This window comes from Taudactylus pleione, unplaced genomic scaffold (genome assembly GCF_031769625.1).
Source record: "Taudactylus pleione unplaced genomic scaffold, aTauple2 ptg000556l, whole genome shotgun sequence".
In the NCBI taxonomy this organism is placed as follows: Eukaryota; Metazoa; Chordata; class Amphibia; order Anura; family Myobatrachidae; genus Taudactylus; species Taudactylus pleione.
The window spans coordinates 17,253,291-17,273,345 of record NW_028284958.1 but is presented as its reverse complement, the minus strand read 5'-3'; the positions used below and the strand labels follow the sequence as shown (position 1 = coordinate 17,273,345).

Sequence of the window (20,055 nt, the reverse complement as noted above, 5' to 3'; positions counted from 1 at the left end):
TCATTAAGGGAATATGCAAAAATCGTTTGTAGTTCATAAAAATCGTTCATTACACTTTAAAAAATCTGACATAAAAATCGTTCATAAAAATCGTTCATAAAATCCTTGGTAACAAAATCGTTGTGTGTGTATGCAGCTTTACTCTTCATATCATTAGACCCCACCCCTTCATACAGACCTGAGATTCCCAGTATTAACTCACCATCTTACCAACTTCCTTAGGAAGTGGGTGAGATATGGGAGATCCACCCACTCTTCCAAGGGTCTATGCGAAAAATCATGAGTCTCCTGCACCTTCCAGGAGAGTAGGTAAGTATGAGCTACATCACACCTTACATTTGGGCCAATAAAGGAGTTGTGATCACTACCCGCATCTCGTAGACATTTGGGCCATTGTGTTGAGAGCATTCAGAAAACATATGCAAGCTTTCCCGCACTATTAAATCAAGGTCCAGACTTGACCAAGTGAAAGAATTCTCAATCTCCATGCTCTTGTAATATCATTTTCTATTATTTTTTAAAAAAGAATAAAGAGTTTTTCTAAACAGTATAGTGTTCAGTTATACACCTATTTGTGGCTGATAGTTGCCAGAAATAATCAGACTAGAAAAAGTTGAGTCTGAGAAAACATCCACTTGTACTTCTGACAGGAAAGCAGAACTGACGTCAAAGAGCCATTTACTGAAGGTAAGTGCTCCTCTTCTGACCGTTACCAGGAAACCAGCAAGACTGGAAGCTTATTCATTTTGCAAAATGACACGACTTTGTAAATTCATGCATTGCAACAACTAACCCTTACACTGCTATACACTACACATTTATGACTGAGGAGCCAGCTGGTCACAGTCTTCCAAATCCTATTTTTTTTTTTTCCAGCTAAGATTCAAGAGTGAAATAGCTGGCTTCTGAAAACGTCCAGCAAAAACCTAAGAGAAATATTCCTACAACCCAGTCCTTACTTGGTAACAAATCCTTTATTACAGACATCTTTAAGATCCACTTTGGAATAAAATATCACATAAAAGGAGAGTAAAGCCTGCTCCAAGTTAGGGCGTCCTTTCTAATTGAATATGGCGAATAGCGGGAGTGCGCTCGATACTTTTCCGCATGCAAAACATGCAATATATTGGCGAAAAGTCCGACATGCAAAAAAATATCGCGGGTGCGAAACTAACTAAATATGGCCCTTGGGGCCTGATTCAGAGCCGAACGCTCTGACCAGAGCGCATGCTCTGAATCAGTGCCCTCCTCCATGAAAATGGAGCGGCCTCCTGGCCACTCGCATAGCTGTGGGTGACCACCCACAGCATATGCGAGCGTCCATGAAGATGGTCGCGATGGTCTTGACCATCGCGACCATCGGGCTTGCGACGGAGACCCTGCGGTAGGGTCTCGCTGCCGCAAGCCCTGGAGTGATTTTGGCTCTATCAGAGCCACAATCACTCCCACTGACATCACTAGTGATGTCAGTAGGGCCGGCTTCAGACGGTAGGCGTTCCCATGGGAACGCCTCCGTCTGGCAGGCACGCCCCCGGCACGCCCACCAAAGGGGGCGTGCTGTCAATCAACATCGACAGCACGCCCCCTTTGGTGCGAGACCCGGAGCGATGGAGAGCCCGTCGCTCGCCGGGTCTCGCGCATGCGCACGACGGAGCTCCCTCTGTCGTGCGCATGCGCAGTGGGGGAACATCAACCCGCTTGCGAATGAATGACCCCCTTAGTCTCCTAAATTCAGTAATTCAGTTGTCCATTCTTCTGGTTTCTATACTAGAAGGAAACACTACAAGAAACTATACAGGGCCTGAATCGGAGTTGTCCGCAATAGTGATGTTCACGTAGGTGAGCGATGTTTTTCAGCTGCGCGTGTCTGCTGTTGCAAAAAAGTTGCATAGTGCATGCGTCAAACAGTGTGCATAAAGTGGTGGGATCGATTGAGATGCACGGACTGTATTGCAAATGTAATGGGCGTTCCTGGGCTGTGAATAATTAGAAGCATGGAGATCTCATGGGCGCGTTATGGCAGTCAGTGTGTGGGCATATCGCAGAAGTGGTTGTGGTCTGAGACCACCCTATAGCGTACATTGGAGGCCACATTCTGCCGGAGAATCTGCACCTTGCATGGGGCTGGTGCAAGTTTGGATATTGCGACCAATGGTTGCGCCTAAAGATGCACCAAACGGTAGCTGGGCGTCTAAAGGCTTTGAAAGTGGGCGTCTCAGTCCATGGGACTTACGGCTCAACATCAGGGAAGAGCTTGTAGCGGTATTAGCCTAAAGTACAGCCGAAACTGCGCAAAACACGGAGACATGGAGGCCACTGCGTCAGACTCAGAATCAGCCCTATAGTATCTGGTCACAGATACAGATACCAAAAGTTATGGAGCATACACATGGTCAGATCTGTCAGATGAACGATTTGAACAATTTTACAAACGGTTTGAAAGATTGAACGATTTCAGACAGTATTAAAATTAATTAAATCGTCCAAATCTGCCTGCAAACACATCAGATGTCAGATATCGTTATCTGACATGCGGGAACAATATCTGGGATACTGGTTCATGGTTGCAGGCTCACATGTCAGATTTTCTTTCAGATATGAACGATTTTTAAAATAGTTATCGTTCAGATCTGTCACAAAATCTGACCGTGTGTATGCACCATTAGTTTTACTAACTGAAGCTACTATACTTAATAAGGGAAAAAAACACAACAATACCACAATAGTCAAAAAACAAAACATACAGAAAAGTAAGCCATTTTGTATAAATCTTCAAATCTAAAAACTTTTTCATCGGGAAACATTGAAAAATGATTATAAAGTTCAGTCTTTTAAAACATTTGGTTCTGTGACGACTACTTACAAGAATGTATGTAGAATAAAATAAATACAAAACAGCACTAAAGCAATCTGGTTTAAACCCCCATTTGCCAAAATGATTATGAGACATTAGCAGCGATTCTCTCATCATAGTACAAACGTTAAAAAACTTGTCTTTACCAACCAACGAGGAGCACTTTACATTCCCCCTGCAGCTGGCAATCTATTTATACATAATAGGGCTTTGTGTCCAATACTAAATAAAGTAACTTTTTTCCAGTCCAGCAAGCTTTCTGCAGATCACTAATAATTTGTGTCATATTCAAGGTATGCCAGTGTTACATCAGGGAGCCGTTGCTGCAGATACATCTCCCTCACTACTGTACTTACTCAGATACTACAAGAAATACAGCTTAACGCTCCTAAGAAGAGAGGAGTGCCTCCCACCTCAGCGCATTCCCTCCATCCCAATACATCAATATGATAAATTTGGTCCAGCTGATAATATAGCTACACCCATGATATGTGGCTAAAGAGTACACGTTAACTTTGGTTGGGTACGGGATCCGGCGGTCAGGATGCAAACGGTCAGAATACAGGCAGCGGCATTCGATTAGTAAGAATCCTGACAGTGATTCCCAAACTGTGTGCCGTGGCACCCTGGGTTGCCTCAGGACACTTGATGTGTCCCGAGTGGTTTCACTTTCTGACCTTTGGAAGCATGTGTTCCTCTTTTCCATGTAATTACTGACAAAAGGCAAATTCTGTATTTAGGGAAGGCACAGTTGGATAGCAAAGAGCTGCAAACATTTAACAAATTCTACCTGGCTATTGTCATTGTCACTGGGGACCTAAGATAGCACCCACCGCAAAAACTTTCATTCTGCTGCACCATCAAAGGGAGATGTTGGACCTATGCGTCTAATGTAGACTGATAGCACAAATCCACTAAAAGACATCAAAACGACTGCACGATTACGACATTGTAATCGTGCAGTAGTTTTCTCGTTCAGTGTAGGCACATCACAGACTGACAATCGTTCAGTGTAGGCACATCAATCATCTCCTAACATGCTGAACCTGCCGTTATCGTCAGGTTGTCCAGCATGCTTGCCCGATGACAAATGTCTAACCAACCAGCGGGAGCACGCATCGCTGGTCGTTTTAGACATTTTTCTAAACGATTTGCGAACAACTGAACGATATCGTTATAGTTCAATCGCTCAATTTAATCATCTAGTGGATGTGTGCCTTTAGGATGAGAGTTATCAGAGCTTGAGGAGAGAAAATGGAGAGAGAAAGTACCAATGAATCAGCTCCTGTCATTTTTTAAGCACAGCCTGTAAAGTGCTGCCCTTTCCCTCTCTAAACAGTCTTCTTTCAATAACCTCATCTCCCCCGGCATCTCCCCCGGCATCTCTTCGCCTCATTCAACTCCTTCCTCTGCCCACCCTCTCCTCGCTTCCCCACCCTTCCCTAGCTCTGTCCTTGACTTTGACACCTACTTTACATCTAAAATTGACTCCATATGTCAGGACATCGCATCCAACCAGACCCACAGCACTCCACCCCCTCCTTTTTCAGACCACTCCTCCCCATCCATCTTACCAACTCTAACATCTTTCTACCCCATTTCTGGAGAGGAAGTCATGGCCCTCATCTGGTCCTCCCATCTTCCACCTACCCCTTTGACCCTATCCCTCCCGCCTCCTCCGCTACCTCTCTCCTTCTGCCTGTTCCCATCTTGCCCACCTGTGCACTGTCTTGGAGTTATCTTTTACTCCTCCCTCTCCTTCAAACCACACGTTCAATATCTTTCGCAGTCTTGCAGTTTCTATCCCAAAACATTTCCAGGAACATAACCTCTCTCATCCTGGATGCTTCTAAGACCCTCATCCACTCACTGGTCATCTCCAGATTGGACTACTGTAACCTCTTCCTATCTGACCTTCCCGATTCCCACCTCTCTCCACTCCAATCTGTCCTCAATGCTGCTGCTCAGCTCATCTTCCTCTCCAAATCTTCTAAATCATCCTCTACTCTCCTACAAGCCTTACACTGGCTCCCCCTCCTCTTCAGAACCCAATTCAAGCGTCTCTCACCCTCACTTACAAAGCCCTCATCCAATCGTCTCCCATTTACATCACTGACATCTCCCTACACACTCCTGCCCACCCACTTTGCTCCACAACTGCATGTCCTGCATGCCACCAACTGATTACTTCCTCCCACTCCCATCTCCAAGATTTTGCCTCTGCTGCACTCTACATCTGGACTGGTGACCACACATATTCAAAATAAGTGGTTCCACGTGCCAGTGTAGACGCCTGGTGGTGCCTCCTATGATGCAGTGGAAGGAGTCTGACTAGTGGTTACTGATGGTGAAAGGGAATACTTATACCCCAGGAGTAGCGAAGTAAGCCCACTCAGGTTACTCAGAAATACAATAACCTTACATAAACCTGTACCGGCCAGTGGAGTAAAGCCATCCAGTCACAATTTATGTTTGACAACACTAATGCTGGGTACCCACTAAACAATATGTCGTCTGATCCGGCCAGATCGGTCGACATTTCGGGCACATAGTCTGGTGTGTACCATCAATGTCATGGACGATACACGCTCCCATGCATCGTCAGCGACATCGCTTGTCGGACCTGCAGGTCCGACGGGCGACATGGTCAGCGAGGGCCATGCTGCATTCAGCAGCATGCTCCTCACTGACTATGTCGTCCGTCGGACCTGCATGCAGGTCCGACAAGTGATGTCCCAGACGCTCCCGACATCGAAAAGTGTGTATGCACTTACCAATGCCGAGACCCCCCGCCAGGTCACGTCGCACAATAGGTCGGCTGGGTACACAATGTAAATGTGTACCCAGCTTTATGTATATTCACAACCAAATGGTATAATTAGCAGAAATTACCAATGACCCACAAATGGGCAGTGGCCTGTAGGAGGTTTTCACACTAGTGCTTCTACAATTCTGCTTTCAACGTGTTTTTTTTTTTTTTTTAATTACTACGGGAAAATATAAATGATTTCTAAATCAGACAGTGTATTTAACAAGAGCTTTGGATTCTTGTCCAAAACGCTGTCTGCATTTAAACGCTGCTCTAGTGATTAAAGCATTTGCTTGACATCCTCTCCATATTATGCCTATAAATTAATGATTTAAATCTGGAACTGCACTTTAAACATGGTTTTTTAATTTGTCCAGGTGACAATAGTACAAAAGCCTAAAATGTTTATTCTAGCACTAAAAGAAAAGTTATAACACTAAGCATAGCCAAACAAAGGCATGAATGTGATAGACTACCACATACAAAAGGTGCCACGTCTCCACAAGCAGATAATTCCATTCACAGGCTTTCCAAATGCTCAGAGCACCTGCTCTGTCCTTGTCCTCAAAATGCACAAGATTACACAGACTTTAAGGTTTATCCATAAACCTGATGAAGCACAGATCAGTCTGTCTGCAGGGATTGCCCTGTGGAACTCCTACATGTAAGCCTGTTTATATTTTGTTCATTGAAAATTTAGGGGGGGGGAATCAATTAGCCGCAATAAAACGTTAAGTTGACGTGTGTGAACTTAACGTGTTTGACTCAATGCATCTATCACACGTTAATGGCACTTATAGTCTGTATGCACGCTCCCATTTAACACCTAATTAGAAAACTCGTCTTCTGGCATTCGGGCGACAATTCTTGCAGGAGTTACATGCGTTAAGTATGGGTGAAAATGGGTAAATTAGCCTGTATCCCCCAAATATGCAAACTAATATAGGATAACAGTATAGAAGTCTGTTCGTGGCCAGAAGCAAACTATTTGGGGTTCTAAGAGTGTGTCAAATGTCCGTTCTAAGCAATTTACAGTAACACTGAAAAAAAAATCATAATGAAATGCTGTAGTAGAATTAGGGGTACATAACATTTCTGTCAGTTTATTTTTGTATCATTTTAAGTTACTGTTGAAAGAATGTAAAAAAAAAAAAAAAAAAAACCACCTGTAACTACCACCTGTCTCCCCTATCAATACAGCACCCCCTTATACCTGTTCTACATCTTGTATCCCCTTATTCTACACTTTGCAGAATGTCACCCCAAATATGATATGCCAAATGAAGCTAATTAAAAACTCCCAAGTGCCTAATTAATCATTAGGGAGGTTGGTGCCAGTCCCAGTGGTTCAGGAACCAAGTCCTGAAATTTTAACCTTAAAATAGGGATTTTCACCAACTCTTCTGCAATCCGAGTGCAATGTCCATAGACGCTGCCTCAGTTCACCATTGCGATAATCGGTGGCAATGATTGCTGCTTTGGCCAGCACTTACCTGTTTTAGAGAACGGGCCTGTCAATCATGCTGCAGCTAAGGGGGGCTTGTGAGCGGTCACGCAGGACCTGTTGTGCACATTTGCAGGACAGGTGCTGTGCGTACTCAGACCCCAACAATTGGAGATGTCTGTGTACGCAAACCACCATACACGTACAGAATAACTAAGAACACAGGGGGTCATTCAGACCCACTCGCGAGCGCAGGACGCTCGCTAGCGGGTTGATGGTGCCCTACTGCACATGCGCACGACGGAGGGAGCTCCGTCGTGCGCATGCGCGAGACCCGGCTAGCGACGGGATAGCCGTCGCTCCGGGTCTCGCACCAAAGGGGGCGTGCTGTCGATGTTGATTGACAGCACGCCCCCTTTGGTGGGCGTGCCAGGGACGTGGCTGCCAGACGGAGGCGTTCCCATGGGAACGCCTACCGTCTGAAGCCGGCCCCACTGACATCAGTAGTGATGTCAGTGGGAGTGATTTTGGCTCTGATAGAGCCAAAATCACTCCAGGGCTTGCGGCAGCGAGACCCTACCGCAGGGTCTCCGTCGCAAGCCCGATGGTCGCGATGGTCTTGTATGGTCCTGTATGTTGAAAGTGGGGGCCTCCATGGCTCGAATTTGTTTTTACAGCACATCCCAAAGATGTTAGATCGGTTTGAGTTCTGGGGAATGTTGAGGCCAAGTAGACAACTTAACGGTTTGTCATGTTCCATAAACCATTCATGAACAATTTCAACAGTGTGGCAGGGCACCTAAGCCACTGCCATCAGTGAATACTGTTGCCATGAAGGGGTGTACTGGGTCTGCAACAATGTTTAGGTAGGTGGTGTGTGTCAAAGTAACATCCACATGAATGCCAGGACCCAGTAGTTCCAGTAGAACATTGCCCATAGTATCCGTCGGCTTGCCTTTCTTCACATAGTGCATCCTGGGTGCCATCTCTTCCCCAGGTAAACGTCGCACACACAACGGTCATCCACATAATGCAAAAGAAAACATGATTCATCAGACCAAGCCACCCTTTTCCACTGCTCCACAAATACATACAAACTACGTGTTGTCCTTAGTGTTTTTATGTTTTCTATAGCTTGAGAAAGGACCCAATGATCTGAAACACTGCTGTTTAAGCTATAAACCAAGTGTTTATGTACCATATATACAAACACACGTATATACATACACATATATACATAAAGACTACTTGTTGTTCCCAATGTTTTTGTCTTTCCCATCTCCCTTTCCTTCTCTCTCTCTTTCTCTTCAGTGCACCCCCCCCTTTTCGCCTCCTCTCTCTATAGTCTCCTGCCCCTCTATATCTCCATCTCTGTTTCTCTTCTCCCAATCTATTTCGTGCTCTACTCTCCCCTCTCACTCTAGGTTAGACTTCAGCACCTCCTCCTTTCAGCACCTGTCTTTAGTTCTTCCAGTTGTTGTTGCGCCAACCAACACCGTGACGTGCTCTGTGCAGGTCAATGTGTTTGTCTGCATGTACAAGGTGTGGCTATTAAATAACGAGACTGTACTTGTAAAAAATAAAGCATACTGCGTTAGTTAAAAGGAAATGGGGGAACATTGACCTTGGACTATCCCAAAACGGCTTTCCAAGTTTTACCCATATCACACAGATAGTTATTTTGCTGTCACATAGTGTTCTAAGAAGTTGTGTTTTTCCATGCGTAGTAAAAATACTCAAAAGTAGAGCAACATGTTAACTTAATATATTTAGTTAAGTTGAACAAAACGGCCACAGAATCTTTCCATATGCTAACCGAGGTTTACGGGGCAAATTGGATGTCACGTGCATGTGTGTATGAGTGGCACAAAAGATTTAGTGACAGTTGTGAGGATGTCGAAGGCAATGAAGGTCCCGGAAGGCCTTGCACATCAAAAACAAATGAAAATGTGGTAAACATTTAGAAAATTGTTCGAATTGACTGTGAATGATAGCAGAAATGGTAAACATTGACAGAGAAACTATTAGGCAAGTTTTTCATCAAGATCTCAACATGACAAAAGTTTGTGCTCAGATGTTTCAGAGGCTTCTCAATGACAAGCAGAGAGAATATCGAAAGCAAACTTTTACAGACATTTTGGAACAAATTCAAACAGATTCACATTTTTTAGATAAAGTTATTACCTGTGATGAGACATGGATCTCCCAGTACAGATGTGCCAACATACATCTATCCTCTGTGTGCTACAAGTCATATCACAAAACGCAGGAGCTCAGTGTGACTCAGTAGCGCCAAGCGTCTTTTCGTGCATCTTTTTACCTTCAAGTGCGTCTTATTCGCACAGCGATGGGAATAGATAGCACAAGCAGCTGATCTGCTGATAAAAAAATTATATGCAGCATGCCTATGTTCTGTGTGTACGACTGCCAGTGTATCTGCATGATAAACACTGCGTTATAGTGTTACAGCCGCTGACACCGTAACATAGCATTTCCCATGCAGATGCAGCCACAGACGCACAGAGCACATAGGCATGCTGCATATCATTTTAATCAGCAGAAGCTGTTTGTGCTATCTATGCGTATCACTGTGTGAATAAGATGCATTTGAAGGTAAAAAGACACATGAAAAGACGCTCTGTGCTACAGAGTCACGCCACAGCATGGTGCGACCAGAAGGGCTGTTTAATGCGCCAGGAGGCTAGATGTATGTGGACCCATCTGTACGATCCTGAGACAAAAGGCCAGTCCATGCACTGGAAAACACGATCATCACCATGAATGAAGAAAGCACGTCAAAGCAAATTCAAATTCAAAGCCACGTTAATTGTTTTCTTTTCTATCAAGGGTGTTATTTTGGAAGACTGGGTACTAGAGGCACAACAGTGAATCAACATTACTACAAAAATGTCCTAGCAACTTTGGGGGAAATAATCAGAAAAGAAGAGGCCCAAGTCGTGGAAAAATTGTTTCATTCTCCATCAGGACAACGCACCAGCCCACACAGCTCTCTCTGCTAAGCAGTTTTTGGGCGAGAAACAGATTGCAGCACTAGAACACCCTCCATACCCGCCAGACCTAGTAGAGTATGACTTCTTTCTTATACTTAAAGTTAAATCTGTACTCCGGGGAACCCGTTTTGCATCAGTTTCTGAGGTAAAGAAGAAAACAGAGCTGTTGAGACAGCAGCAGACAACTTCCACACATTCTGCACACCCCGAAACCCTGCTCCGGCTTCCCCCAAAGCTTTGACCAATGGAAAATAAGAATGCAGAGGTGTGTGAACGCAGAAGAGGAGAACACAGAAAGGGAAGAGAGTTAAAATGTACTTAATATAATTAAACATAAGTTATAGCATCAGTCTCATTCTTTAATAGTCACACCTCGTATGTATGTTTGACCTAAACCGCTCGTGCCTGGATTGTGTTTTTTTAGCCTTACAGAGGTCTATTGTAATTATTTTATATTTGTTTATGGGGTGGGGGAAGCCGGAGCAGGGTTTCGGGGTGTGCAGAATGTGTGGAAGTTGTGTGGCAGTAGGCGTGCGCTGTACACATTAGGTCCAAAGTGCAAGCGTGCACACAAACGTGATGACAATTGTTATCGGCACTTGATTTTATTATATAGATTATCCTTAGCATTACCTTTTGTTCATTTCATTTTTATTATTTTAGTTTTTGGGACTTCCTTCCTTTGTCTTTCTATACGTGGCCCGCGCATCCCTGTGTGGCTCTTACCTTTGTTCTAGATTTATATTTTGGGTTGCTTATAATGTTGTGATGTCATCAGTGGTTGATTTTTAAGAGTGTTTCTGTTTTCATCATGAGGCGGTATGTGATGAGTAGGAGTATGGGAAATAACAGAAGTGTTTGGAGATCATAGATGTGTGATATGCTGGAACTATCCGGAAGTAACAGCACTGACATTTGTGGAAATGGTCAAAGTTCATACCAGCTGTAATTACATGCCAAAGCGGTGACATAATCTTTATCAGCAGTCAATTTAGGACACATAGTGGTGAAAAAAAAAATGTATATAGTGAAAACGCCAGTATATAGACATTCAATAAGCATTGGCACTTATAAGTGTCCAAAATGATCTACACAAGCCGTGTCTACCAATGTCTGATTACGCCCAGGAGGGATGCAGCACCAGTCTTCAGAAGTAACAGATCACATACCCGATGACTGGTTGATAGAGGCAGAAAAAGTAATTTCTCACGCAGTGCAGCAGAAAACCGTGAGAAGGGTGTATGAGTTTGGGGACCAATCACAAGCTGCAATCAAAGGATCGCTGCTTTCTTATCGTTACTCCTGCTCACCCCTACTGTAATGTTTTTACTGCACTCAATGAGGGGAATTCAATTAGCCATCGGACTTACCATTGGCTTTTAGCTCCCGGGATATGAGCCAGAGCTATTCAATTACTGCCCGCTGTAAGCCCAGTGGGTGCACTTAATGCAGATTTCTGTTCTCACAGATAACTGCCTTAAGTGCACACTTGGGACTACTGTGCGCGGTAATTGTATAGCTCTAAGCACTTAACCCAGAATCTATGCCTTACCGCACAATAGCCTTGGGGCTTACCGCGGGAGATAAAATAGAATAACTCTGAACACTTAACCCGAGAGCTAAAAGCCCACTGCTAATTGAATTCTCCCCAATGTGAAATAAGCCTTCTTAGACTATAGTTTTTCCTCTAACTGTGCCCTTTAAACACTGTGGACCTGATACAGGTTTAAAGGTTCTAATAACTGTGCAGTGTGTACCCAACAGCAAAAGGTCTTCCATCCACAATTCACAACTTTCTGTTTGTAGATTGTAAACATCCTGATATCAGCACACTTCAGTAATGAAACCACACAAACAACAGTGCTTAACCTAAATGCCCATTAATTATCGCTTAAGATCTTAACAGTCCCATCCAACAAAACACAACACATCCAAAAACACATTGACTTTCTTCCAATAAAATGTTTGAAAATAGACAGGCAACTCCTCAACCAAAGTCAGGGCCAAGGAACACACTGCAAGTTGTCTTTAAGACGTCGCTGAGAAAACCACTGATCTCATTTCTCCTGGCACGGAAGGCTCTTGCCAAAACTCATTAACTAGAGCATTCAATTGTCATATAAACCTGCCAGATGTATTGCCTCCCTACTTATGAAGCACATGTGTAGAAGGAATTAAGCTCCTTGAAACACGGACGCTTTATAATTTGCCCTAACAGCTTCAATAATATTGATCTGGGTTATGTGATTAAACGAGAGCTGCCAGATACCAAACTTCAGTATTATGTTTTATTTGGCTACCAAAATTACCATTTTTATTGCTCTCAGTGTAATCTAATGCATTTCTACAGAAGCTTGAAAACATCTGTGAAAACACTTCACAAGCGCAGGAATTCAGAGCGAGCCACACGAGGAAGTCTTATGTGAGCACAGACATCAAATGCTCATTGTGTCAATCCAGAGGTTTTTACAGGCTCTTGTTTTTGCTACTAGATGAATGTGGGGTATTTAAGTACGCAGCCATTGCAGCTTGTCATCAGTGTCTCGCTCACGAAAATATATAATGCGCCATCTCAGAATTATGGGAGTTTATTTTAAAGCCATAACGCCAACCGCCAGCTTCTGCACAATTTTTCTTTTTTTAGGAACACGTTTTATATTTGTAATTAACTTACTCGTTGCCTATGTTATCACAAGTTCCTGGATATCAGTATTAATTTATTACAAACCAATGGGAGGCTTCAGTTGTCAAACTGGATGTAGAAAAGATAGGGGAAGGTGGAGAAAACAAAATAAGAATATGTATCTTTTGTAGGGTTTTTCTAACTGAGGAAATGAATAGGACTTTGTTAGTGATACCAAACTGGTAAAGCTATTCTGTATGCTCGGGTTCTCTTGTTTTGTCTTTTTGAGAGCAGGTGTAGAGTTGTTTTTTTTGGAACTTGAAAGAAAAAAAAAAAATAAGTTGGATTTGTGCCCTTTGCTTCATACAGAGATGTGGTTGATAACACAATCTTGCTGCATCAGTGTGACAGTGCCCCACATCGATACTTTGAGTTGGGGATAGAAATCTGTGGTCCCCATTGGTCCCTATTTCCCTATCTCACACCAATGCACTCCTCACTAGACAGTAGTCCTAGATCACAGCATCACGCTTGCTTCTGCATCAATTTCATTGCTCCGAATGACTGCAGGTTGCCTTACGCCCGCCTACTTCACAACAAAGAACATCCTACATGGAGGGGTGATAATGAATTATAAAGAAATCAAAGAAATAAAATTCTCTTTGGTCACTTTCCCTTCCAGCAACACAGACTGATCACACCATCAGATCCAACATTAGGAAGCCAGTGTAGCTGAACCCACAGAGGACCACTGACTGCAGACATACTACTAATGATTCTCTGGGGTTAATATCCTGTGGATAAATGAGACAACTGTATGATCTAAAAGCTTAGCCTAACCATAACTACCAAAAGACTAAACGTTCAGTCAGGGTGACAGCAAGTGTGGTAAAATGCAGAACAGTTTCAACTATGTTACACTTTATACTGCAAGGACTTTCTGGAAAAATATTTTGCAATAGAATTGGACAGCAAAAGTATCATGATGAAGAGATAAAATAGTACAACTTATTTCAGTTTGTGAAGGAAAGACCCAAGCACCTTCAAGGTTAGTAACTGATGCGAATCACACATTTACTGTACTTACTGAAACTATAGAGATAACATGAATGCCAGACATACCACAACCCAATTCACTAAAGTACAGATTGGATGAGGGGGTTTCTGTCATTTAGGAGTGTTTGTTTTGCTACTGAGTACCTGATGGTCACACACTAGAGATATAAGTCACACACTAGAGATATAACACTTCACACTATTATCAAATCAACCTACTCTGCTGCAGGAGGATTATACAAAACACTTGTTTCAAGACAAGTTACAACTGAAAAACCAGAATAGCAAATAGACCTGTTAAGCGTTCAAGCCCCAGATATGGCAAACACATTCATGTAACCTATAAGAATACATGTTCCCAAGCTAAATGGACAAAAGTTTAACAATTTTGATAGGGGCTTCCAAGTCTAATTGATAAAAGTCATAGGCACTGACATATGTTGAATCATAAAACATCATTCGATACGCGATTATATTAGAACTACATCTTAAACTAATCTGAGACTATAATAATCAAATACTACTATGCTGACAAATCAGATTGCTTTGCATGTAAGTGAATATACAGATTCAGTGAGAAGAGCATCAGAGGCATAAGCTTGTTGCTGGGTGGTGGGAGCCCATGCTGCTGTACAGGGCTGTGGGGAGATATGACGTGAGAGTGGCCACACTCCAGTGCAAATATCGTGGTTCTCTTTACATACTGTAGAGGCTGTGGACACACCATCTTGGGGGCATGCCTCCGCCCACTGGGAGGCCTTGGCCCATGAGCATTGGCAAAGCCTCCTGACTAGTCCAGGCCCAGCTGCTGTGCACCATAACTGTGTCCATGCCCATGTACAGCATGGCATACGTGGTAATCAGAGGTTTTCTGTAACTTCTGGTATTGAAACAAACATACAATTAAACACTACACTATAAAACGTTCTTAACTTTAGATCACCCACGTGAGACTTAATGGCACAGAACAATACCATATAGTGGCACAGTATATCGAGGGAACTGTATTAGTTTACATAGCACTACAGAATAACCAATGATTGAGATCACATTAAGGAGCAGTTATCTGGGTGATTTAGTTATTGCTTTGGGGACAGAAGGAAAAGAAAGGGGTACAATCATATTTCATAGACACTGCAGCTTACGGAAGTGTGAGTGGTATATAACAATACAACAGATTGTCAGAACTTTCAAAATGGCTGTAAGCTGTAATTACAAAGTACTAGCCCTTAGTTCTCTTAATTTGGAGGAAAGAAAAGGGACACTACATTGTCTTGCTATAAAAGCTAACATATGCAACTTTGTTATAGGAAATTATACCTATTCTATTTTTTCAGGCATACAAGATTTCCAGTAGCAAAAAATCCAGGACTGAGGAGACTTTACACAAATCCCACCCCTTCACACCCAGAAATGCATGATTACTACCTAATAGCTGGGAAAGGGCAGTTTATTAAAATACAGTTAAACAGTGGCTCTGACTCAAATCAGCAACATAAAAGGTACCAAAGTACAAGAGGCATCCTACTCCGACATAAATCTCTTTAGTAAATACCCTACATAAGCCCACCTCATTAGAGCATCTTCAGCTGTTTACCATGACTGAGTGCTGCACTATGGTTATCAGTGTATCACTTAAAGCAGCCCTGCCACCTACACATTAAGCACACCTTATCTGAAGATATAATCATGGTTTTATCAAATAAAATAGAGGAGTATTCACAAGTGTCAATAGCGCATGTACTGCTAGGAGCAGTGGCGGACTGGGCCGGGGGGCAGGGAGCCAGCTGCCCAGTGGCGGACTGGGCCGGGGGGCAGGGTGCCAGCTGCCCCCCGGGCCGGTACAATTGTGCAGCACTAGGGCCGCTGCTGCATTCTGTGTGTATATACCAGTGACAGCCGGTCCCCTCTCCCCTTTGCTGTGCCGCTGCCGCTTGACAGACTTACCGGCGCCCCTAATGGCCGCTAACGTAATCGGAGTGGCCAAGAGCAGCTCATCCGTAATACATGACATGGAAATGGGCGTGGGAGGGCTGCAGCGCATGCCCAACCACAGCTCCTCCTGTTGGCCATTGAGGAGCGACAGCACCGCCTCCAGTTACACCCCTCCGGTAACCCCACCACATGATTTGGCAACAGCGTGTATGACACATGACGCTGCGCCGGCCCTTTCCTGGTCTGCCCTGTCGCCGCGGCCACCAAGACAACAGGCAGCCTGGCAAGTGGTGAGCGGAACGGAACCGCCACCGATTACAATGTCAGCAGTATCATGGCACCGATCCCTCTACAAAATCCACCCCCCACACCCAGTTACTGAATGAGGCAGACTGACTGGCAGCAAGTAGAACAGTGCATTTTTTGCTGCTGCATATATATATATATATATATATATATATATATAATGCATACTAATATATATATATATGTATATGTAATATATATATATATAAATAAACAGCAGAATGGACGGCACTCATGAGACTAATAATGGAAGTGTAAATAAGACCATGACACCCGTCGGCGTATGATACGCCGACGGGTGTCATGGTCTTATTTACACTTCCATTATTAGTCTCATGAGTGCCGTCCATTCTGCTGTTTATTTATGGATTTACATAGGACAGGCACCAGGCAGTTGTCTGGGTAAAGGAGTGCCGGTAACTTTGGATATATATAATTTATTTTTGTAGGGAGCATAGTAGCACTCACTTGTCATAACGCATCTGCGCGTGTGCCAAACTCAGGCTACTCCGATGAAGAAGCCAGAATATTGTGTGGCAGGTTGTGGGTGTTGAGAAAGGTCCCTGCATGGACCAAAAACAACTGTCTTTTATACAGATGCAAAGATTACAGTGTTGAGTATATCTCTCTCTTTTGGACTAAGTCTGGTAAGTGCACTCTTGTTTACCTAATATATTTTGTTTCTTAATTTCAGCCATTTGTTTGCCCTTTAGTTAATATTGTAAGCTTTTTTGCTGGTTCCCAGAATAAAGAGCTGAAAGGTTGACGCAATAACACTGAGTTGAGTGACTTATTGATAATCTGGAGTGAATCAGTATGAATGACCACCGCACCTATGCACGTGGTTCAAATCCCCATCAGAAGATCGGCAGCAGTGAAGATCCCGACAGGTAAGTAACTAGGCTATCCCTAACCCTCTCCCCACTAACCCTAACCCGCCTTTAGGGGTGCCTATTCCTAACCTCCCCCCCTAGTGCCTAACCCTAACCTCCCCCCATACGTGCCTAAACCTAACCCCCACTCCCCGCACCCTAAACCTAACCCTCCCGGGTGGGTGCCTAACCCTAACCTCCCCCCGGTGGTGCCTGACCCTAACCCTCCCTTCCCCTAGCCCTACCCTAACCCTACCGCGCAGATGCCTAACTTTAAGTCCCAGCCCCTAACCTAACCCTACAAGATTTCTTTCGCCGGCCATTATGTTTCTAGGTCCAGGAGTTTTGGCTGGGCATTACCCTAACGGGACCAAGCTCTGGAGAGTTTCATAATGGTAGAAAAGCCGGGGCCACTTTCTTATGTTTGCCCCCAGGCTGAAAGTTGCCAGCCAGCCCCTGGCTAGGAGCCATTTTGTCTACTTCAAACTGTAGGACGAATATATTCGTCAAAAGTTCCTGATTGGCTTTGAATAATCACATGGGATTACATGAGCGCAGCGTACATGACAGCTCCATTAATACCAATAACAAGTTACCAGAGAGCGCAAAGGGAGAGGCTTTGCTCAAGCAGTACCATTAATGCTATATTTCTTAATCCTGCATGGGAAGTATACTTTAAAATTCTGCATGTGAATACACTTTGGGGGCTATTAAATTCAGCGTGAATTGAATAGCACCAGGATAGAGCTCCCAGAGCTACTGAATTCAGCGCGATATTTACTCCGACGAGAAGTAGTTAAGTCGGAGAATGCCAGTTCTCGCGACTTAACCTGGGTGTTCAGTTGCGAGAACTGGCATTCTCTGACTAAAGTGCCGGCCACGAGGTTGTTAGCACCGCATTAAGACGGAAATCATTAGTCTGACTAAACAGTGGTCAGAACTGAATAGCTCCAGGAGCTCCCTCCCGGCGCCGGTGGCGTATCTATAATGGGTGCAGTGTGTGCGGAGCACATGGGCCCCCTGGCCAGAGGGGGCCCCGCACCGCACACCCTGCACCAATATTATGTTAAACTTACCTGTCCGTGGTCCCGCGGCGGCTGCCAGCACTGCTCAGAACACCGAAAAATGGCCGCTGCGGCCATTTTCCCGGCGTTCTGCGCATGCGCAGTACACTCCGGGCACACTTTAGTTTCCAGAGTTTACTGTGCATGCAGTCGGCTGCCGGCTACCGGGAAGAGAGGAGGGGGACCCACATGCGGAGTGCACACAGGCCCTCTCCTCTCTTAAGACGACCCTGCCCGGCGCTATTCAATCCACGCTGAATTGAATCGCCTCCTTTGGTAGAAAACTGATGTAAATTAGTTTGAATATACTGTACAAACCCTACTTTAACATTGTAACAAGTAGACCAACCTGCGTCATTCATTGCATAGCATTGTACTGTCAGATGTACAAAACGTTTACTCTTATAACTTATGCATATCTTTTACGATGTGCATTTTCTTTATGGCACATATGAAAGATTGTGCAAACTCCAGTCTGTAGAGGTTTTACCCTCCTTAATTTATGTAACCCAGCTGCTTCACACACAGATACAGTAGGAGTAGTGCTGTTACCTCCACAATGTCAGAGTTAGTTCTGCTCTCGTGTGGCTCATTATACTCCGTGTACTTGAGAAGGACTTTGTCCATGTCAGTGCTCGCATATTGAAACAGTTTGTTAGAGCCATTGAAAATGATCAGTGCAATTTCACAGTCACAGAGTACACTTAGCTCGTAGGCCTTCTTCATTAACCCAAATTTTCTCTTGGTAAATGTGACCTGCGGGAACACAAATGGATAGCATAATCCTCCCATTATATGCAAACCTCTTTCAGTATGAATGATAAGAGACACTACACAATTCTGTAACATAATTCACACACACACACATATATATATGTACACATATAATACGCACACACACATACACATATAATACGCACACACACATACACAGTGTGCGTATTATTTTATATTATAATATAATATATGCACATACACACACATCATTCAGGTACAAACACTGACCCAGATTCCCCAACAAGTTTGGCCTGTCAGCATTATTGGACAACTGCTTCCCATCTACATGTACAGTGATCGTGAAAAGATGCGTAACGGACTGTTTTATCCTTTATGTGCAGACCATTGTGTCTTTTTGGCTGGACTGCCAGATGGGATCTAAATGTTTCTTTGAGAATTGTGTGTGTATTGCTTTTCAGCCTGACAGCAGCAAATAGTACATCAACAGAGAATAAGCGTTCATACAATATACATTAATAAGCTTTATGTTTTTCACCTGTCTGTTCCGTTCATCCATTATCCGAGTAATCTGTATTTTCTTCCTCCCCATTGTCGCTTTCGTTCCCGTACACAATCCAGAATAAATGTTATAATCCAAAATTATTGCAGTATCCTGAATTCTAACGCATGGTCAGCCGGTTTCTTACAGTTGCTTTGTCAGTATAGCTCAAGCCTTCAGGAACCTAAAACAGAAAAAAAAATGGAAATGGTTGGAGAATACAAAGCAGAACTAAATTTACATTAAGTTAAACACTGTCACCGGATCTGCAATTCCCTGCACTCCGACTTGTTTAACTGAAGACAAACGGAATAACATGGAACAATACAGCATTTCTTATTCATACACATTTCAGATAAATCTCTATTATATAGAGGAAGATATACTTGTTCGGCACTAGTTGACCAGGCAAACAAAACTGTGACCTAGATCTCCTTGATAAGCATGCATCTGGGCGAAATGCAGCCGATCTGCATTTCTGCTGTAAGTTCTGTCTCAGATGATGGAGAAATCTGGGCCTATTCACAGCTGGAGATACCTGAAACTAGCTCCTTCACTTTGCATCCCTCCATTGTCGGAAGATGCTTTGAGGTAGCCCTAAAGTGGAAGCAGGAAGCAAGAAGTGACATACTTCAGTTCATTTGCATGTTGCCTAGAATTATTTATCATGCAAAGTGTGTGATGTTTAGCAGACTGTAAGCAGATGTAAAGCTGCTAGAGACATGTGGACAGTGTCTGGTGAGAAATTAGTCTGTGCTGTGTTTTTCTTAACCCTTTCAGATCAAAAACAGCAACACACACTGGC

The 20,055-nt window shown here is 43.7% G+C and overlaps 1 protein-coding gene across 9 annotated transcripts in view; it reads right to left on the bottom strand.

The window, feature by feature from the left end:
• Positions 1 to 20,055, bottom strand: part of MEF2A (myocyte enhancer factor 2A) — a 152,550-nt gene that overhangs the window by 56,471 nt on the left and 76,024 nt on the right. For all 9 annotated transcript variants that reach the window (XM_088452693.1, XM_088452697.1, XM_088452698.1 and 6 more), the window contains exons 2-3: positions 19,248 to 19,434; positions 18,527 to 18,730 (exon numbers count right to left, since the gene is read on the bottom strand). In XM_088452693.1, coding sequence (XP_088308819.1) covers positions 18,527 to 18,730; positions 19,248 to 19,301 — 258 coding nt within the window. In that variant the 5' untranslated portion in view covers positions 19,302 to 19,434. The remainder of the gene's footprint in view (positions 1 to 18,526; positions 18,731 to 19,247; positions 19,435 to 20,055) is intronic.